The following is a 19,183-nucleotide window of genomic DNA, read 5'->3' as shown; positions in this document are numbered from 1 at the left end:
TTTATTGATTTTTGGGGGGGGGAAGGGTGCATACTTCTAACAGACTAGATTAGATGATTTATTATTTAGGTCCGAATTCCAGGCTGAATTACTAACTGCTCCACAAGTTGATTGTCAAAGCATCACACTTCGTCAAACCTGGATAAAGGCCGGGCTTTGCTTTTACTACGCTTTTGGTTTATTGATTTTCTTTCCTTGTCAGCCTTTAATCGTTAGTTTTTACTACACCTTGCTGCCTTACATAACCAACTGATGTCATGAATAGAAATAATTGAAACAGGCGCTTGATTAAGAAATTTCTTTCTCTTCTTATTCTTCTCCAGTCACTCACCTTGCCATGGCATTCTTTCACAACTTTCTATTTGAAACACAATGTCATCCACTGCAACGATCGCCCTCCGTGAGTTCTTTCGTCCTTCGAAAAGAACCTTTGGAGAAGGAATTTATTCCTCTTTGAAGAGTTATCGATAACAAACATATCAAAACAATTTACTGTAGTCTCCTCCTTTTTGGCACAGTAATTACAAGCCCTAGAAAAATGGCTGCTATATTGCCTAATTCTCGACCTACTTCTATAAAGCTGTGGAAATGCTCCAAATAGAGCTGTAATGGATATTTTTAAGAAGGAACGATTTTTTCCAGACAATGTGGCAGAAAAAAAAAGTAAAAACATCGTGTACAAAAAGCGCCCAAACTTTATTATAACGTATTGTCTAATTATCAGCCGAAACAAAACTGTTTTAAAGGCTTTCTACCTTTTCAATAACTTTTAATAGGTTTTATCTTAATTATTTTATTAGTATTATTATTATCATTACGCCAACCTGGTAAGGTGTTGAGCTTGAGTTGATCGGCAAACGAACATAAGACCAGTATCCAACTTTTTGTTTATACCAGTTTGTGTTCCATATAGCCAACTGTGTCTTGTTAAAAACCAAGGAAACCTTAACAGAAGAAAAACCGCGACGTCCGAGGTAATACCAGAACTGCATACACTTCCATCCTGCTCCAGGAAAAATACGACGACTTAATAGACTTCCGTAACATGACGCACGACTGCTAGAACAACCTCCCAAATAAATAAATCCTCCTAAAAATAGGAGATGATGTAAAAATGAGTATTCAGGTATTTTAAGCCAATATTTGAAGCAAACACCGAAGCCGTGTGTATGATATTAGTTTATACATGTAACATGGTAGGGGTAAAGTCATGCTCTATTGTGATCAACCGTTTGGACCCTTTTCCAGCAGTTTTGATAGAATCTCGGTTGTGCCTTTGATAGTTATCACTAGTTCATGTTTTGAGAAAAAGTTAGATAACTGGCTACCTTCTCATGCACGATTTTTATAAAGTGAAACCCTTTCCCTTGAAAGAGAGTGACGTCTTCAGCCACTCTTATGAAAGGGTATGTCAATAACTTTATATCAAGAAATTGTGGGTTAATAATAATAGCGGTTTATCTTTAAAAATCGCATACTGGTACTTGTAGGTGAATGAAAATACGTTTTAACAATTTACAGTTTCTGATTTAAAAACTACTGGGGAGGGACTGCTGGGATTACAATTATTTGAAAGGAAATTACCATTTAATCTAATCTATTACAAAAAAAAATTAAAATCACCAAAATGAACACTTATGATAAATGGAAACTACTTATTGCTTAATTCGTTATTCTGGAAGAAAACTCCTTTAAATCTTTCTGCTCACACTGGGGCAGAGCAACGTTGTCGTCCGTATCAAGAAATGGTCCATTGTAGTGGCCCAACTTTTTTCTCACATCGCTAAACAAAAGCCCATGGTTGTGTTTTGCTTTGAGGGAGTTGAGCGATTAGCTCATGGCGCTTGGGGTGGGGGGCAAGCAATAGATGGTAAAAGCGCGATTCTTGGTGGTTTTTGATGCTGAGCCACACCCTGAGGCATAACTCGCCTCTTCTAGTATCAAGACGATTGATTTTGCAGTGGAAGAGAGCATCACTCAAAGCTCAAAGCTGTTTTCAGGACCCTTTCAATCTTGTCACTGAGATAGACTGGGAGGCTTGTTGCTCAAGTAATGCAGCAAAACTCTAATGGCCCGATTAAACGGTTTCAATGCTTAACCAAAATTCATTCAGCAAAAGTTGAACGGATATTTGGCAAATGCTTGACAAATATCAAACGGAGTGTTCAAACGGCTTCAACACCATTCAATATTTCCGAGAAAAAGGAAATACGGCATGAATGTTGAATGAAAGTTTAAACCGATTTAACTTTGATTCAACACACTTTCAACCTTTTTCAGCAATGGTGGACGACGCATTCCAACGCTCCCAACATTTGGTTCAACAAAGTGTTGAACGCATGTTGAAGCAAATGTTTAAAACCCTTTAAAGAGAACGCACTTGGGCAAAGTCGAAGGTAATGAGATCCATAGAAGGGATCCCAGCGCGTTAAAATACCCTTAACCTTATCTAGACCGGTAGGGCGGATTCTGCCCGCCAAGACTTTGAACCTGAATAACTTTTTCTTATTATTCTAGCAAACACCCTGAAACTTCAGAACTTTTTAAGAAATTTATCTGGGAAAAATTTTATGCGATCGTTTAGTGTTACCAAGCCAACTAATTTCTGACCGGCAGTTTTTTTCAAAAAATAGGAAATCTCTTTTTAAAATGTAGTGTTTCTTTAGTAGTAATGTTGCTTTACTGGTTTTCATTACTTTTCGTTCAATTTCGGCACTTTCCTGAAGTCTTAAGAAAATTTAAAAATCCAAGATGGCGGATCTATGATGGCCACCATTTCGCAGCCAGGACGTAATTATGACGTCATAAATTTCAAGGGAAACATCTTTGGACGTACTATCTACCCTCCAAGTCTCACTGTCATAGCTTTTACACTTGCAAAGTTATTAAAAAGAACAGTTCGGACGAGGGGCAAACGCTGGCTGGAAACTCGTATCCCTGTACGGTGGCCAAATGACCTTGTCAAGACTCTGTTGATAAAAACAAACTTTGGTTTTCGCTTCCTGCCAACGCCACACCACTGTTTTTACATAAACTAACCCCCTTGATCTATTTATATGTTTATATGTGTATGATGAATGTGAGTCTAATGACATCATATTCAGTAAACGACGAAACCCTACAGCAAATAGTTTCCAAGAAAATTTGGAAGTTTCCCAATCCCAAGTTTAAGATAATGCTCCTGGTATTAATTGTCATACGTACCGTAGTTCTTTTGCCAATCTCTCTGCACAAACATAACGGGGAAAAGTTTACTCATTTTCCACGAGTCGCTACGCTTCCAAGCACAATAATCCGACTCAAACAGACACCCTGGAGATTCTGCAGTCGAAAGATTTAAATATATTAATAACTTTAATATAAGTGAACTGAATTTATGCGTTCGAGCGTTTTAAATTGAACGGTGACGATTTAAATACCTGGCAGGATTTCGGGATAAGTTTGCTTAGACCAATCAGAACACGTCACATCTTGATTAACGTGGCAAATTGTTTTTAATTGTTAAGGCTTCCTCTTAGAATAAACATGAGAACTATTCATACCAAAGAAAAATACACGGTTGCAGAAGGCTTGGTAAGAAAAAGCTACGCAGCACTACCATTTTATGTCTATGAAAGGAATGATGATGTCGGAACTAAGCCCTCGCTTCCCATGGTCATTTCGCCTAAACATATCATTGGCTACTACGTTAGCCCTTTGGGCTACATTCCTACAGGATACAAATGTAGAGTGTAGCTCACTACGAATGCTACTGAAGCGGTGACTCATACATAGCCTTAAGTTACTCTTTATGGTTTTTTGTTTCTAATATAAGCAAATTATTGGGTTTCTGAGTCTCATTTACATTGATTCAACATCTCATTGCCACATCGAGTAATAGCTCACACAGAAACGCGAGAAACATTTTCTAACCATTTCCATATATTGTCTGGCAGTCATCCTCGTTCAAAAAACTCAAATCGTCAACAGCAATGTCTCCATAAAATCCATTCCCCAAAACACCCTCTAGGATAACCTTAAAGACATAATAGAAGAAGACCTTGTGTCAATGACAAAGACGGAAAAAAAAAATTACACCTCTAGCTTTGTTTACACAAGGACACTTGGGAGGCTACCTAATTACCGTTGAATCTCACCACTAAGCATGGCTTGATTTAAAATTTTTGTCCGCAATTAATAAATCCAAAAAACGGATAAGCCTTTACTTTTTTTTTATCCCAAGAATGAATATTTATAACATCGTCGACAATCAATATAAACAAATACCTGTAGCATTTTTTGTTTCTTGATCCACAAGCTCAACACACCAAGACTCAATTTCACTGCTTTTTTGACTGTCTTTATGGTTGAATTACTTCAAAGTATTATGCGATAAACGCTACTAAGAACGTTCCAATCTGATCGCACCATCATCCAGGACAATTATACAGTCGAAAACACCAGCGAATGCAATATAGTAAGAAATACACTGAGGCGGCTGTCTATCCGAACGTTAGCACCTGACTTACAACTTCGTCGATAATTATGTCACAGCAATGACGCCCTTACCTTGTAATCTCCAGAATCACCGCTGTGTCCAACTTGGCCAAAGTTCCAGTTATTGCCCTGCTCACCAGTTCGTTTCCAAACTAGTGTTTTTGACTCATTGGTTTGAATATATACATTCAGACTGCCGATGTTCTCTCCCTTCATGTGATACCAGAACTGTACGCATGTTGCTTCGCCGCCGTCAATAACACTACTCGCCAGACCAGCTGCTCCACCAGTTTTGTAGTCTGATGCTTCTAAGAATATGTATTTCCCTAAACAAAGTAATGCGGGGAAGCATTTACCCTCGATAGTTATAAGAGGAGTACGAACATAACTTTATTCCATACTTCGAAATTAATAACTCGATTATATAACAGTGGTTAAGTACGTTAAGTATGTTACCTGTAATCCAAATAGCTTTCATCGCAAATCGAGGCTAGATTTCTGTTGTCATCATTTTTTTGTTGTGGTTTTAAGGTTACTTTGTCGACTTTTCCAAACATGGTGAGAGACAGGGTTGCAAAATGAAGCCTTGTGCATGCGTTTAGCTTATATCGTTATAATAAGACAAAAAACTATATAGCTCTCGCGTGGGAGGCTGAGACTAGGGTTATTAGTCTGTGAGTAGGGACGCTGGAAGAGACCCTCCTTTGTCGGCTCTGACCTCTGATCTGCTGCTCAGCTCCTTTTGACCTTGCAAGCAAACTATGGAGAATTTGTGAATCACGTATGGTCCGTTGCCCTGGCCTGGCCCTATACAATGAACTCTTGCGATAACTTTACCTTATGATAAATTATTTAGCCAATCAAAGCATGATCTTTGTAGGATACATCCAGATTCACTCACCAGTCGGTAAAAATGTGGTGTGGTCGTAGCGTGGCCCAGTGTTCTTTGTTTGAGTTGAACCTGATCCAATACGCCACTGATGAATTTTAGGTTCATGTTTCATTCCACAAAGACCATCCTGAAAGTTGCATTTGACTAAAACAAAAATACAATGCTACTTAATACGTTATATACCTTACAAAGACATTTTTTTAATGATAGTGATATAACCTCTTGATAAGCCGTACCTCTTTTTCCAACGCACTGACGAAGCTCATCTGTGTTGTTGATCCAAGCACAGCTCAGATTTAGCAAATTGCAATGCAAAGAACCTGCAGAAGGAAATACAAAAGGTTTAAAAGGGACTACTTGCTAACATTTAACTGGCAATAATTTGTAGTTGTAATCACATGATTTCGAGTGCAATTTGGAATAAATAAGTAAGAGTAAATTTTTTCAAAGACTAACAAACTATAAGCGAGTGCATTTTGTGGTCTTTAAAACAGGCAACTCCGAATGCCTATTTATTCCAAATTGCACGAGAAAAATTATGTGATTAGAATTGCGAAAAACCTAAAATAATTATGCAGAAGCTTAAAGTATTCGCAAACTTTCTAATTATGTTGAAAATCTTCGAAAGTACTCGACTGATCTTAGATAATCTATGGAATTCTTTGGTTAGTCGTCGAAAATCTTCGGAAATCTTGAACTGCATCACAATATAAGCAGCTCCCAGTTGGCTAGTTAGCTCCGTCGTTAGAGCACAGTGCCGGCAACGCAGAGGCCATGGGTTCGAATGTACGGTTCAAGCCTGAATTTTTTTAGGCTTACTTTTCGCAACTTCTTAAGTTGCGTAAATAACTGCTAGCGTTTTTCTTTTGTTTAATTATTTACTATAGAAAGACAAAATCCTAGCTATTTATTAAATTAAATACTTGTTAAATCGCCGCAGATGGAGGGTTCGTCACTTCCATCTTCACAATTCTTTTCCCCATCGCATGTCAGAGACCACAGCACACATCCACCTCCGGTGCAGGAAAATTGATCTTTTGAACAGCTTGTTCCTGCAATGAAATGTATGTATGATAACATCACAAACGACCTAAGCCATTCAATCTGAATTGCGATCAAAGCTCTTTCTTACCACATCTTGTCTCGTCTGTGCCGTCTTTGCAGCCCATTTCGGTGCTCGAGTCACATAGTTTATCTACATTAAGGCATTCTCCACTTGGACATTCAAATTGGCTTGTTAAGCATACACAACCCTTCTCATCAGAGCTGTCTGCACAGGCCATGTCACCATCGCAAACCAGATCTTTGCTTACGCATTGTCCATTGTCACACTGAAAGCTATCCTGGTCCTTACATTTGAAGCCTGCAAAGTAATAATATGTCAGTGAAACGGGATCCTGAAGTCACAAAAGCGGTCTTTTTATTAAATTTAACATGGCATTCTAAGAGGGGTTCCTATGGCTAATAATAATTTTGCTGTTGATAGTCCACAATGTGTTAAGATGTCATCGCTAATTAATCATTAATAATGTAAGTATATTTATTTGTTAATGCACTGTACCGTTCACTTGAAGTTTGAAAGAATTGGTTTCCAGCTCTTATGGACGTACCTGGTACGCTATGAGGCGGGATTTGTTCACATTGTTTTGAAGAAATACTGATGTTATCAAGCGCTGCGTAATAACCATTCGAAACCTTATGACCTTTGGCAACAATTACAACCTGCAAAAAAGACCAAATTTACCCAAGGAATATAAAGAAACTTAAGAAATATAAAGTAAAGCTACACTAATTATGTAATAACCAAATGGACGTCAATAACCATGCTTGTTATATCGCTAGCTCCGCGAGCGGGGAAAATGACTCAAATTTAGCGCTGTGATTGGCTACCCGAGTGGGCAAGACGGAGTTTACCTTGCCTGCACGGGAAATTCTTCGAAATTTTACTGTTTTACTGTTTACTGTTCTAAAAACTCTCAACATCTGCCACCATCTTGGTGTAGCGTAAAGTTTGTTTAAGCTACATGTGTGACGTAAAATCGGTGAGTTTCTCTATATCCTTTTATTATGTCAGATCTTATAAAGATTAACTTTTAAAGCTTGTTAACCTTGTACCTGTTCCTTTGTGTCTCCAGAAGAATACTAAATTAACTAGTTCTCCCACTTTGCAATGATTGTATTTAAATCCTATAGTTTTGGTAGTTGCGTTAAGTGTTTCAAAAGTGCAGTTCAATAAAGTGTTTTTTTTTTGTTTGTTTGTTTGTTTGTTGTTGTTGTTGTTGTTGTTGTTGTTGTTTTTGTTTTGTCAAGTTTATCGAAGAAGCTCTCGTTTCACTGAATTTACCGGCGCTGTGCTTGTTGTAAACAAGTTTATGTTTGCATACAATGTATGTTTACAGAATGTATTGTTTCATCCAAGAATTATTGATCGCCGGGGACCAAAAACTTTGTAAAAATGAGGATTGTTTAAGCCATCGCTATCAGCTGAAAATGTCATGTTTGTCGGATTTGATTAAAATCTTCCACACTTGCGTAAACTTAAATTTTGCGTGCTCAATACTTATTTACTTCCTTTACACCATTGTAAACATTTTAAAAGAAAATCGTTAAGGCCATTTACGATTCCCAGTTTTCCTTTATTACAGGCTAATCTAAAAATGCACTTGAAGTAAATCTTACACCAGTCGGCTGTAAAGAACTTCCGTCTGATCACTTCTGAGCCAGTTCATGTGTTGTTATCGTTTTGTTTTAATTTTCTTATCTTTTTTATTTTTATTTTTAGTTAAAACTTGAAGTAAAGCTATATATAATAAATTCTTTATTGGCAAATCTTGTTCGCTCAAGATGGCTGGATTTTGGCCTCGAAGAAAAGAAGGTAAAGAAGACGCTGGCCCACGTCCAGCCATCTTGACCTCCAGCTTCGTCAAAAACGCATCCATATAAGTACCTTCAAATCCTCATCTGCGATGAAACCCACTTGTCCGGTTTTCCAAGTTTTTCCCTGGTAACCACTTAAACTCCAAATGGTGGAGTTGGACGATGTCATTACAATCACACTCAGAGATGATCCAGAATATGTGGGAAATTGATAAGAGAAGGAAAGACACAAACCAGTTGTCTGGTAAATGGAATTAGCAAAAATCCATGAACTTTCAAGTGCAGCAGGTTTTCCATTGGCTCCGGCAACGATCCCTGAGCAAAATAAAGCATAAATATTGAACATAATGAACATCATTTTTTACAGCTTATAAGACATGCAAATTTATGTTTCGCCATACTTTATATGGCATCGACGGTTACCGGAATTTGGTAGCAGTCACTTACACAATTCTCTAGCGGACAACATTGGCTAGAACAGCAAATTTTTCAGGTCATTAATAGAAACGGTTGTTTACCCACCTTTGTCGGTTGCCGATAAATCCCAACCTTGGCCCTTACTGCTCCAGGAACACAAATTAGAAAGAAAGTTGCAACCTGCAAAGTGGATAGCTAAAACCAAGAAAAAAAATGTTGTTAAAAGTGACTTAGTAGCAACAAATGATCACATATAAAAACCTCTTTTGAGTATTCATTTAGCTCTCCTTACTGGAATACAATCTAACGTTTTATGGTAATTTAAACGTCTTAAGCCAGGCTCAGGCATGTGTGAGGTTTTTTTTTTTTTTTTTTTTTTTCTTAAATATACTGAAACCAATAGCAAAACGCGTCAAACCTGAGATATAAACTTCAGCAATTTCCTTAGAAACCTCTGACAAATATGACGCTGAGTCCACAAGGGCATAGGTAACCTAAACAAAAGAATAAACAAGAATTTAAGAGGGACGCAGAAGCCACCCTAGAAAACTAAGACTGGTTACTCCCGGTAAACAATAGCTTCTATCAGAATGGGCTTACAACACCAACAACAACAATTTATTTACAAACTTAGATGATATAAGGGGCTTTCCCCGCAAATAGCCACAAAGCTAGTCGCTCTGCCATATCATACTCGTTAATGATCACTCGTGAACAAATATGATTGAATTGAGGATGGTGCCCACTTTTGTTACTGCGCATACGTTCTACGCATCTCGTGATACTCGGGTTTCCTATCGGTGCTGGCCACTAATTCAAGGATATTTTTGTGCGGTTTAAAGCTTTTCGGGAAAAGCAGAATTTAGCAAGTGCTTTTGGTATCCAAAAAGAACATTAGGGGTAACCATGCATCTTTCAGAGATAATAAAGCTTCATCGTATTTTACTGCTTTTCAAAATAATTGTTGCTTAATTATCTCTAAAAAAAAGATGCGTGCTTACCCCCCAATTTTCTCTTTTTGATTTCCATAGCCCTTGCTAAGAACTGCTTTTCCCGCATAGTCATAAACCGTGCAAACATACTTCGGTATTAGTGTAATGACTAAGGGAGCTTAAGCAACGACGGCGGCGACGTCAGCGACAACGCCTTAAAACAATAGGTTTAATGAGCAAAACCAAATGCTCTGCACGTGCGTTTTACATTTTGGTACATTTCTTTAGCGATCCTATGCAAATTAACAACGTGAAATGAACACATTTAACGTTTTGTGGAAAACGTGAAAGGCACGCCGGTGATTTTTTTATGTTCTTCCTTAACTTGTACGCCATTCCTACCAAATTGGTTCCTGAATTGTTCGCCATCTTTGTAAAAGTTGAGCGAGTTTAAAAAATCGCGAAGTAGCAAAAATGAAATAAAGATATATTTTCAGTTGACGTTTCGTTGCCGTTGTCTTCGTTGTTACTTAAGCTCCCTACTAGGAAGGGAACTTTGTACTACTCACGTAGACTTTGTAAGTCCCCTCCTGAAGCAACGTTTCAAAAGTTTGGTTTAATTTGTGTTCCTGACAATCCAGAGCTAGGCCTCTATGCACCAGAATCTTTTGTTTAGCAAGCTTAATAAACAGGTCAACTGGGCATCCAGGACAGTGCGATCCACGGCAGCAGTATTTATAGGTTGCTGTAATGATCAGGGAGAACAAAAGGTAGAACAAACTTTAATCATCAAAGGCAAAAAAAAACTGTTGCCAATCTTTTCCGTTTATCAAAATTGTAGCCGGGATTGCTACGGCGAATCAAAATATATTACGACGAAGAATGGTTCCCAAAGACGACTGAAATTAGAGTAACTGGCCATTTTCGTAACGACGTCATCCTGGTACAACTATCAGAATTCATTTCGTTTTCCTTTTCAATTTTAAATATTGCAATCCCAGTGGACAGAAAAGAACAATAGCTCTAACAAGCATGCACGAGAAAATAACAAAACAGAGGGATTCTGCTAGTTGTAGTAAAATGACGCCATAGTCAAAATATCTTATTGAATAGCAATTACCTTCAATTAGAAGTTTTTCTCCAATTTTGACATTGATTCTCCCCGGAATCGAATTAATCTTGAAGTCTAGATAGTCAACACCTATTGGAAAAAAAAAAAAACAAGGAATTTTAAACTATACCTATAACGTAAGACTTCAGATGCAGAGGTAAGCAACAAATAACAATCGTTTTTCTGGCTTGGAGTGGATCTTTTCAAATCAATATGGAAGGCTTGCTTCGATCTCCCTCATACCTCACCAACTTTTCAACCTGTAATTACTGTACGTACTGTTCACTAGTCTATTTGTCGGTCCTCACCTGGCCACACCCAAAATAATCGTTTCTTTTGAATTGGCCGCTCATATGTGCCATTTGGTAACTTCATCCCCACTGAAACATGGTCTCTTCCAGCTCTTTCTATCATAAGCGTCTCCACAGGATAAAGGTAGCATTTACTCAACGAAATCTCTCTGGATGTCTGCCGTGGAAACCTAAGCAAAAAACATTAGAATTTGACGGGTCCACAGGGTTGAATAGGGTATCTTTGTTGTAGGAAAAGTAAACAGTACTTTATTACGTAAGACAGCGACTTTTACAAAACATAAGAGGAGAAAAAAACTGTGATATATTACTTATCCCACTGGTTATGAAGCGTCCAATATCGCAAGGGTAGTTTTACCAACAGCACATTCCCTGATTCCTCGTTATCGTTGTCACCTGAGGTTTGGTCAATTTGGCTTGTATCAAGCCACAACTCGCAAGCATCATCACAAGCCATATAGAAGGTATAAGTCCCGCTTTCCGGAACCTAAATGAAACAACAAAATTGATTATATTGAATTAAATGAATTGCCAGCATTTTAAAATGCGTCTTATTAAGTGTAAGCTGGTAACTTTTACACAACTGCTGTTCTTTTTAACAAACCTGATTTAAATAAGAAATTAATAGTTGTCCTGCTACCTCATCAAAGAAATTTAATTAAGATCGATGAAACCTTGTGAATCCACCAAGCCACATATTTTTATCTTCAATTGTTAGCTTGCGTTTAGCTGTCAGCCACACCAGTGCACTACTACTCCCGCCCACGTCTCCACTTTTAACAAAAGCCGCTGTAAACAATTGCAGAATTTTTGATTGGCTTATTTCATCCATTATAACATTCCCGAGAAAAAATCAGTCATTACAACATCTCTTCTGCTACATGGAATCAGCAAAATCTAGAAATTTGTCACTCTCGTTTGTCTGATCAGTACGGAATGGTTATAGCTGCCTTGTTGGTTATTTATCATGCCATCTCGCCATATCTTATTCAGTTACGGTAAATTCCTTAAGGTCGGTTAAAAATTTAGTGCCTTGTAACAAGGAGAAGACTTTCGCATAAAAATTCAGGTCCTCATGTAAGTTTTAAGCCCAACAAAATAAATGGAGCAAAACTATTAACACCATTAAAGTTTCTTTCCTCACACGTTTGCCTAAAAGAATGCGGGAGATCTGATGATTTGACATGTGTTTTTGTTGCTCAGTCACAAGTAGACCAAGTCCATATAAATGTCCAATGTCCATATGAAAATAGGCTAAATATTCATTGATATCAATATCACAAGACAACAGAACTGACTCTAAGATGATGATGTCAGCCAAAATTTAAGCTTTCTATTCGAAATAACTTTGGTTGAGTATACTTGTTGGTAGAGCTCCACGCTTTCCTTTGCTTGTGACCAGTATTAAATAGGTAGAAGCTTTTGGTATTCTCTGTGGGTTAACAGTATGTAGCAAATCATTAATATAATAAAGTCTGTGAAATTTATGATATACAGTACCTGTAAATATGCTGTCAGGCGCTGCCCATAATTTGAATGGATGTTAACTGGTGCGTCAAAGTTTTCAAGAATGCTCACCACATCTGGACTGTTTGGAAACCTTCTATCAGCCTCAAGACTGGCTAGTATCGGGGAAGGGATGTTGTACCAAAATTCCTGGAGGACACCATGAGCGGATACTTCGTCATCTAAAGAAAAAGAACGTCACTAATGTCTTTACCTTTGCGGGAGGTAATCACGTGACGAGGAGATTACATCCACCATACATTTTCTATTCCAATGGAGATTATTTTTATTCTGTTTTAGTTATTTATTTCTTTTTCGAAACTACAAGTTTTCCATGGATAGTATGATCACACTCATTGTGCGGATGTTTTTCGTGGGTCATCTGTATGACTGTCTGAAGATGAAGAAACATGTCGATTGACCTAGATTATTTTTGTGCGAATGGCTATTGCCTAACGCTCTAAAAATTACTGGGTACGATGATGCATGCGATGATGCATAAATTCTTGGGTTTAGTTATACCTTATTATAGGAAATTAACAATGCACGTTGAAAACGCGAAGAAAATTTACGTTACACTAAATTAATGCGAATTTTTTTAAAAGTTAGGTTTACATGCATTAAATTAACATGAATTTTTCGATAAGCATCTTGCTGTATTTAAAGCGATTTTCATAATTCTGCAAACTCACACTTTACATTTCTGAATGCCAAACTGCGTTTTGGCTTTCGTCGATAAAACCTTCCAAGACACGGTGCACGGATGTTTCTAAGTTGCTTTTAAAGCCGAAAATTTGGTTTTGAAACCTAACTAGACCCTGAAGAGCCAATAGAGGAGTCATGAACTAGAAAGGTTTTGTAATGAAATAAAGGTGCTTTAAAATAACAATGTTGTAAAATAGCGTGAATTAAATTTACATCGACATTAATTAAGATGCATTAGATTAACGCGAATTTTGTAAAATCGCGTTAATAAAGTGCATTGTTAATTTTGTATGACACTCTTGCCTAAAATAAGGTAAGTAGAAATTTGAAGCCTGGCTCTTATTATAATATTTTTAAACCCATCAACAGATCTAGAGACGTCGCATACTGGTGAAAACAAAGGATGATATTTTTTTTTTACGGATACTTGCATGAAAGAAACTTCTATTTAATAAAATTAATAGGATTGAACCTCGATGAGCTTAAGTTGATAACTATTTGAACTCGTAGTCTGTGATGGGTGAAGAAGAAGTAGTTGTTAAATATTTAACCTTTACATGCCAGTTACATTCTACATAACTATGGTGCTGAGCTTTTCCAAACGACAAAAACAGAGGGCGTAACGATAGCCTTATTCGTGATATACCTCTAATTTATCAAGCACGATAAAGAGTGTTTCATTCAATTTCCAAACACCGCTAAGTGGGTAAAAAAAACCTCTTTCGAATGTTTGATATAGATTCAGTCTCAAACCATGTATAAGTCTTGGAGAAATTCCAGGCAAAAGTTCGCTAAACTTTCTAAATAACTTAGATCACATTTCCTACCCTCCTTAATCGTAGTTATTCCCTTTGTTTTGCTCTATTGTATTATTCATGTTTTCAGAACTCTTTAGCACCGAGAAAAATGTACACCCAAAAATCTTTGAATGAAATACAGAATATAACTGCAAAATTTTTCCTACCTGTTGCAGTTATCAATACTTCACAGAGGGTTAAATCATCCGCCTCATCCGCAAAAATTGTCAAGTTTGTTGCCATAATTGACGGCTTACAAATCATTAGCCTTCTGAGTTGACTTTTCCAATCGTAAACTTTGCAGTCTGCACTTTCAGTTTTCTCGCTGTTGCTTAAAACAACCCGTAGTTTAGGTATTTCAGTAAAGCAGCATTCTGGTCTGTTCATAATCCAGATTTTGTACACGAAGGCTCTTCTACCCAAACTTACACTCCACCAAAGCTGTTGACCCTGTGAGACCAAAACAGATCCTACATATAAGTCTGAATATTTTCAAATATCTACAGCTTATTATGTCATTCTCGTTACCGTAACGAAAATGACATAATATGCTGTAGTTTTGGAGTTATTTTATTCCGTCCTAACCCCACTGTTGAAAAGACTCCTTTCTACCAGATGAATATATAATTTAAAACAATTTTAATGTTCATGAAAAATCACTGTTTAGTTATCAGTCAAATATGTTTTCATGAACCAGAAACTACCACTCTCATTGTGATTGTTATTTTCTGAAAATCACTATAGGAACGGATAGCTCAAAAGTAATCGTTCGTGTCACGATTTTGTCACATGGGTGTGCATTTCGACGTTTCCGCCCCTATACGCGAATGGCCTCTTTTATTAACCCCTACATGTTTACCAGTGTGGGCCACCCTCAATAAAAAAGATCCAGTGCTCCAAACTTTGAAGACCACAGAGCTGGTTGGTTGGTCAAAACAGAAAAATTAGCATTGTGTCAATTGCAATAAGAGAGTTAAATAAAAAATAATAATAAATAAATGCTTTGTTTATAGTGAAAATGCACATAGCTACCCAAAGCTAGTTTACAGGCATTCCACTCAGAAATAACGGGAAACAAATAATAATCAAATCGAACATAACATGTTAAAAATCCCAACTGGCAGGAGGCAAACCAGCTGGCTATTTACAAGCGTGGCCGAGACGGGACTTGAACCCGGGACCTCCGGATTCAAAGTCCGGCGCCCTTACCACTTGGCCACGCTGCCTCCTCAAAGAGTTCTGCGCTTTAAAAGAAGAAATCTCCTTGCACAACGGAATCCTGTGTTTAAAGCCAGTGCATAATCATTGCTAACGCAATCAGACCATAGATCATTTCCAGAAGTCACGCAAGTTACCTAGGCATTGAAACTCAGTTAGGGAAAGCTCGAGACGCTGTCGTTTGGCCTGGAATGAACACTGAATATAAGGAAGCAATCACAAAGTGTTCCGTGTGTACAGAATTTCAGGCAAGAAACCCAAAAGAACCAATACAGACGTTGAAAGATCCAGATCGTCCCTAAAGTCGACTAACTGCGGACATGCCCATTATCCAGAGAAAAGAATACATCGCCGATGTGGATTACTACTCAGACTTAACTCAGTGACACGATTTTCACCAACCATCGTATAATAGACCCTTCTCTAAAATGTAGGCCGAACATTCAAATAAAATAGAATAAAAAAAAAAATAAAAAAAAACAAGCACTAGAAAGAGCACTTTTATTTTAGTAACCCCGCAAAGTTTCAGCATATCAGGTGTAATATCAGCTGAGAAAATGTAACTTGGAATGACGTATACCCCTAGTCATACAAACGTCTGTAAGTTTGTCAAATTTCATCTTACATTACCTAAGGTGATATAACACCTAATAGGCTGTAACTTTGCAAGTTTATTAAAGTAAAGGTGCTCTTTCCAGTGTTAGTATCAGTTTTTCATTAAGTTCAATTTTAACTCATTCAAATCTGTTGCCGCCATTTTGGAGAAAGGTTTATTTCTAGAGGAACAATTCATCAGAAATGGAATCCCAGATGTTCTCGTCTCCGACAATGGTGCACCTCTAGTAAGCCAGGAGTTCAGTAGCTTTGCCGAAGAATGGGAATGACACGTGACGTCATCTCTGTATCATTGTAAATCAAATGGTAAAGCAGAGTTGGTAGTAAAAATCACCAAGAACCTACCGTATGTATTCAATTAACCGTCCTGGGCGCTTATTTAATTTTATGCCCACGACGGATGGCACTTACTCGAAATGGACGCTTATTATTTTACCAACATTTACAGAAAGCGAGGACATTTTTAGAGAATGAAAAAAAAAAAAGGAAAAGCAAGTATATTTCGCTTCAACAAGACAAGACAAAGTGCAAAATCTAACATAAACAATATAAAATTTCATTGACTACCGTACCAAAAACCAATTTTGGAACACCACTGACTCTCCTTTTTCTTTGCTAGGCTAGTACAGATTTTTTGAAGTTATTGTTGTTGTTGTTGTTGTTGTTGTGGATGGGGGTGGGGTGAGCGCTTATTCGAGGGTGGGAGCTTGGGCTTCAGGGTGGGCGCTTATTCGAGGTGGGCAGTTAATCGAATAAATGCGTTTTCAATTAGCGTTCCAAGATGGAAAAGAGCCTTGGCTTGTCTTGTTAAAGTACAGAAACACACCTGTTGAAACCACTGGATCAGGCCAAGCCAGAAGCTCATGTCGCGAAGAAAGAAAACTCTCACGCTAACAGCCTTAACATTTGGCCTTTGGTCGGCGCACCATTTACCACCACTAGGAGTTGGTCTATAGGTTCGAGTAGCGCTACTACAAAGAGGAAAGAGCAGGCAAGCAGGAACTCTTGACAAACAACAGTCCGATAGGTCTTACCTAGCGAAGACTGGCAATGTCAGTACCGTGAATCATGGGTCTTTACGTGCAGTGTATGGAACGTATGGTAAGTATATCAATAATACTACGTAAGTTACATACGTTTTGCCGCTTGATCGTGAAGCAAGAAGCAATGTTTCCATCAACAGCATGGAATGATTTTCCTGTCATTCTGACATAAGATGAATGGCTTGTCGGCCGGCCGGAAACATAAGTTCCTACAATGGCAATACTGAAGTTACTAATAAAAAAAAACAAGGAAATCGGCAAAGATCAATGTAATTTCATGATGCAATATAAAAAGAAAAAAGGAGACAACACATATTTCCAAGAAACCCCAGTAATAATACCGGAGAATCGTTTGCCTTTGCAACAAAGTCCATCCACTAAATATCGCAAGTTTATGGATATATGATCTCGAGTGATTTTTATGAACCTTTTCAGTTGAAAGCAGAAATTGCCAAGTTTACACTTGAGTATCTAGGCTCTGTGACAAAGGATACTTGACGGAAATTTCTATTGGCCGTGGACATTGAATCCGAAATTATAGTGGAACTTTTGTCTCTAAACTTGTTGGATTGCAACGACCTAGCTATGGCAAGCTTTTGATTTGTGATAGAAAAGCCTTCCCACTATCTCAGTTGTTCTAAATTAAATATACTGATTAGAGTTAATCCCAGGTACTTGATGTTCATCATAAAATACACTTATCTTATGTCTCAGGAGGTAGTCACCTTTAAGATTTAACTAACTAACCTTAAAGGCAATGAAGCCTTCGCGTTGCACTTAACATTAACGAGCATGGTCGTCATTAGATGGATACTCCTAGACGTCTGAATTCGTAAGCAACAAGACAAGCTGCGCACTGGGGAAACTGGAAATCGGTCGACGTTGCTTAGAAATAAAAATAGACTAAGGTAGCTGGGGGTATATGACTTTAGGCATCTATTCTAATCTTGAACGTTGGTCGGCTGTGCTGTATCATGAAAAAAGTTTGCCATTTCATACTTTCATACTATCAAGAAATACTTACGTTCCATTGTTTGACAAATAAATCCACGATCTTTGTTACATTGCCCACTGAAAAGCTTCCAATTGGGAGAGGATTTGGTTAGCGCGGCACATCCCACTCCCCTTGGATAACCAGGATACCAAGCGCTGGATATAATATTCTTGCCCCCTAACCACCGCCACATGGGGTGCTTGCTAATACCAATAAACGCTCGATCAATAGTTGCATTCGGGTGCTCTATGTCGATGGCCGTTACACGACTCCCAATGATTTTCCTTCTTACCTCAGAATCCACAACGGCTAATTTAGCTTTTTCAAGAAAACAGTAATCAAGAGCACCGTACCACGTTTTGCTAATATTTCCGGCAAATACTTTAAAACATGCATTCTCCGCCGCAAACCATGAAGCCTCACACCTTGATCCTGAAAAGATAAGCGATAATTACATTTCCGTTTACTACAGAATAGTTACTCTCTAGGCTCGGAAATGTGCTCAAAAAGACAAAAGCCGTGACAAAAGATCTAAATGGAAATACAATAGATAGGCCGCAAGGAGACAGACATTCTGTATGCCGCTAGGATTTTATTGTCACTGAGTGGCATACATATGCGCAATGGAAGAATGTGACTAAGTCAGTGGTCAGTGCGCTTTAAGTCTTCTGATTAAATGAGAAGTATATGATTTAACAATCTGTAAGGGAGGTATACTTGGGGAAAAAATAGTTTTCTCAAAAGGAGTCACACTCATGACGTTTCGATTATTTTTTCCGCACACTCCGCTACAGAGCTACAGGAGACTTGTGGGAACTAGGCGATTGAGCCATTAATATACGATACACGCAGTACAGAACAATTTTCCTGTTACTCCCAAGAGAGTTTTGGAGCTAGTTTACAAATCGATAATAACTTTAGCTATAATTATGAGAGTGCATTTAAGAGAGACTGGATACAATTAAATGAAGCCGAAACGAAACTAAACATCATAAAAACCGGGGCGTTTTTTACCGCCTTCTTTAACAGGTGTAACGAGGCGGAATTTCTTATCTTGGTGTCCAGCTCTTTTCAACATTCTGGGGACCAGTACAAAAAAGCTCGTAAGGCCAAGGACATAACGCACTTTTTTAGGTTGACATCATGAATGTCGGAGCGCTTAACAAGATTCATACTGAGGTAGTTATAATCAACATTAACATAAGTAAGTCTCTCAATTTCGACATCTTAATTATAGAAGAATATATAATGAATCCCCTATGCTTACTAAAATTTATGGTTTATTCTAA

General features: G+C 37.8%; 1 protein-coding gene and 1 non-coding gene across 2 annotated transcripts in view; both read right to left on the bottom strand.

Moving 5' to 3' along the window:
* The window catches only part of LOC146489717 (uncharacterized), a 73,610-nt gene that overhangs the window by 32,966 nt on the left and 21,461 nt on the right, over window positions 1-19,183 (bottom strand). The window contains exons 8-28 of the mRNA XM_085104140.1: window positions 17,925-18,326; window positions 16,994-17,109; window positions 14,192-14,474; window positions 12,517-12,704; window positions 11,328-11,503; window positions 11,014-11,186; window positions 10,715-10,795; window positions 10,164-10,339; window positions 9,081-9,156; window positions 8,768-8,857; window positions 8,316-8,560; window positions 6,979-7,090; window positions 6,501-6,731; window positions 6,292-6,420; window positions 5,605-5,688; window positions 5,378-5,512; window positions 4,549-4,802; window positions 3,913-4,015; window positions 3,205-3,321; window positions 825-1,090; window positions 332-428 (exon numbers count right to left, since the gene is read on the bottom strand). Of these exons, the coding sequence (XP_084960266.1) occupies window positions 332-428; window positions 825-1,090; window positions 3,205-3,321; window positions 3,913-4,015; window positions 4,549-4,802; window positions 5,378-5,512; window positions 5,605-5,688; window positions 6,292-6,420; window positions 6,501-6,731; window positions 6,979-7,090; window positions 8,316-8,560; window positions 8,768-8,857; window positions 9,081-9,156; window positions 10,164-10,339; window positions 10,715-10,795; window positions 11,014-11,186; window positions 11,328-11,503; window positions 12,517-12,704; window positions 14,192-14,474; window positions 16,994-17,109; window positions 17,925-18,326 (3,534 nt within the window). The remainder of the gene's footprint in view (window positions 1-331; window positions 429-824; window positions 1,091-3,204; window positions 3,322-3,912; window positions 4,016-4,548; window positions 4,803-5,377; window positions 5,513-5,604; window positions 5,689-6,291; window positions 6,421-6,500; window positions 6,732-6,978; window positions 7,091-8,315; window positions 8,561-8,767; window positions 8,858-9,080; window positions 9,157-10,163; window positions 10,340-10,714; window positions 10,796-11,013; window positions 11,187-11,327; window positions 11,504-12,516; window positions 12,705-14,191; window positions 14,475-16,993; window positions 17,110-17,924; window positions 18,327-19,183) is intronic.
* Window positions 15,178-15,250, bottom strand: Trnaq-uug (transfer RNA glutamine (anticodon UUG)). The gene has a single exon. It is a non-coding gene; the product is annotated as a tRNA-Gln (tRNA).

This window comes from Pavona decussata, unplaced genomic scaffold (assembly GCF_977016875.1).
Source record: "Pavona decussata unplaced genomic scaffold, jaPavDecu1.1 SCAFFOLD_4, whole genome shotgun sequence".
Taxonomy (NCBI): Eukaryota; Metazoa; Cnidaria; class Anthozoa; order Scleractinia; family Agariciidae; genus Pavona; species Pavona decussata.
Note: the sequence above shows the minus strand (reverse complement) of the source record. Positions and strands in the feature narration are given on the sequence as shown.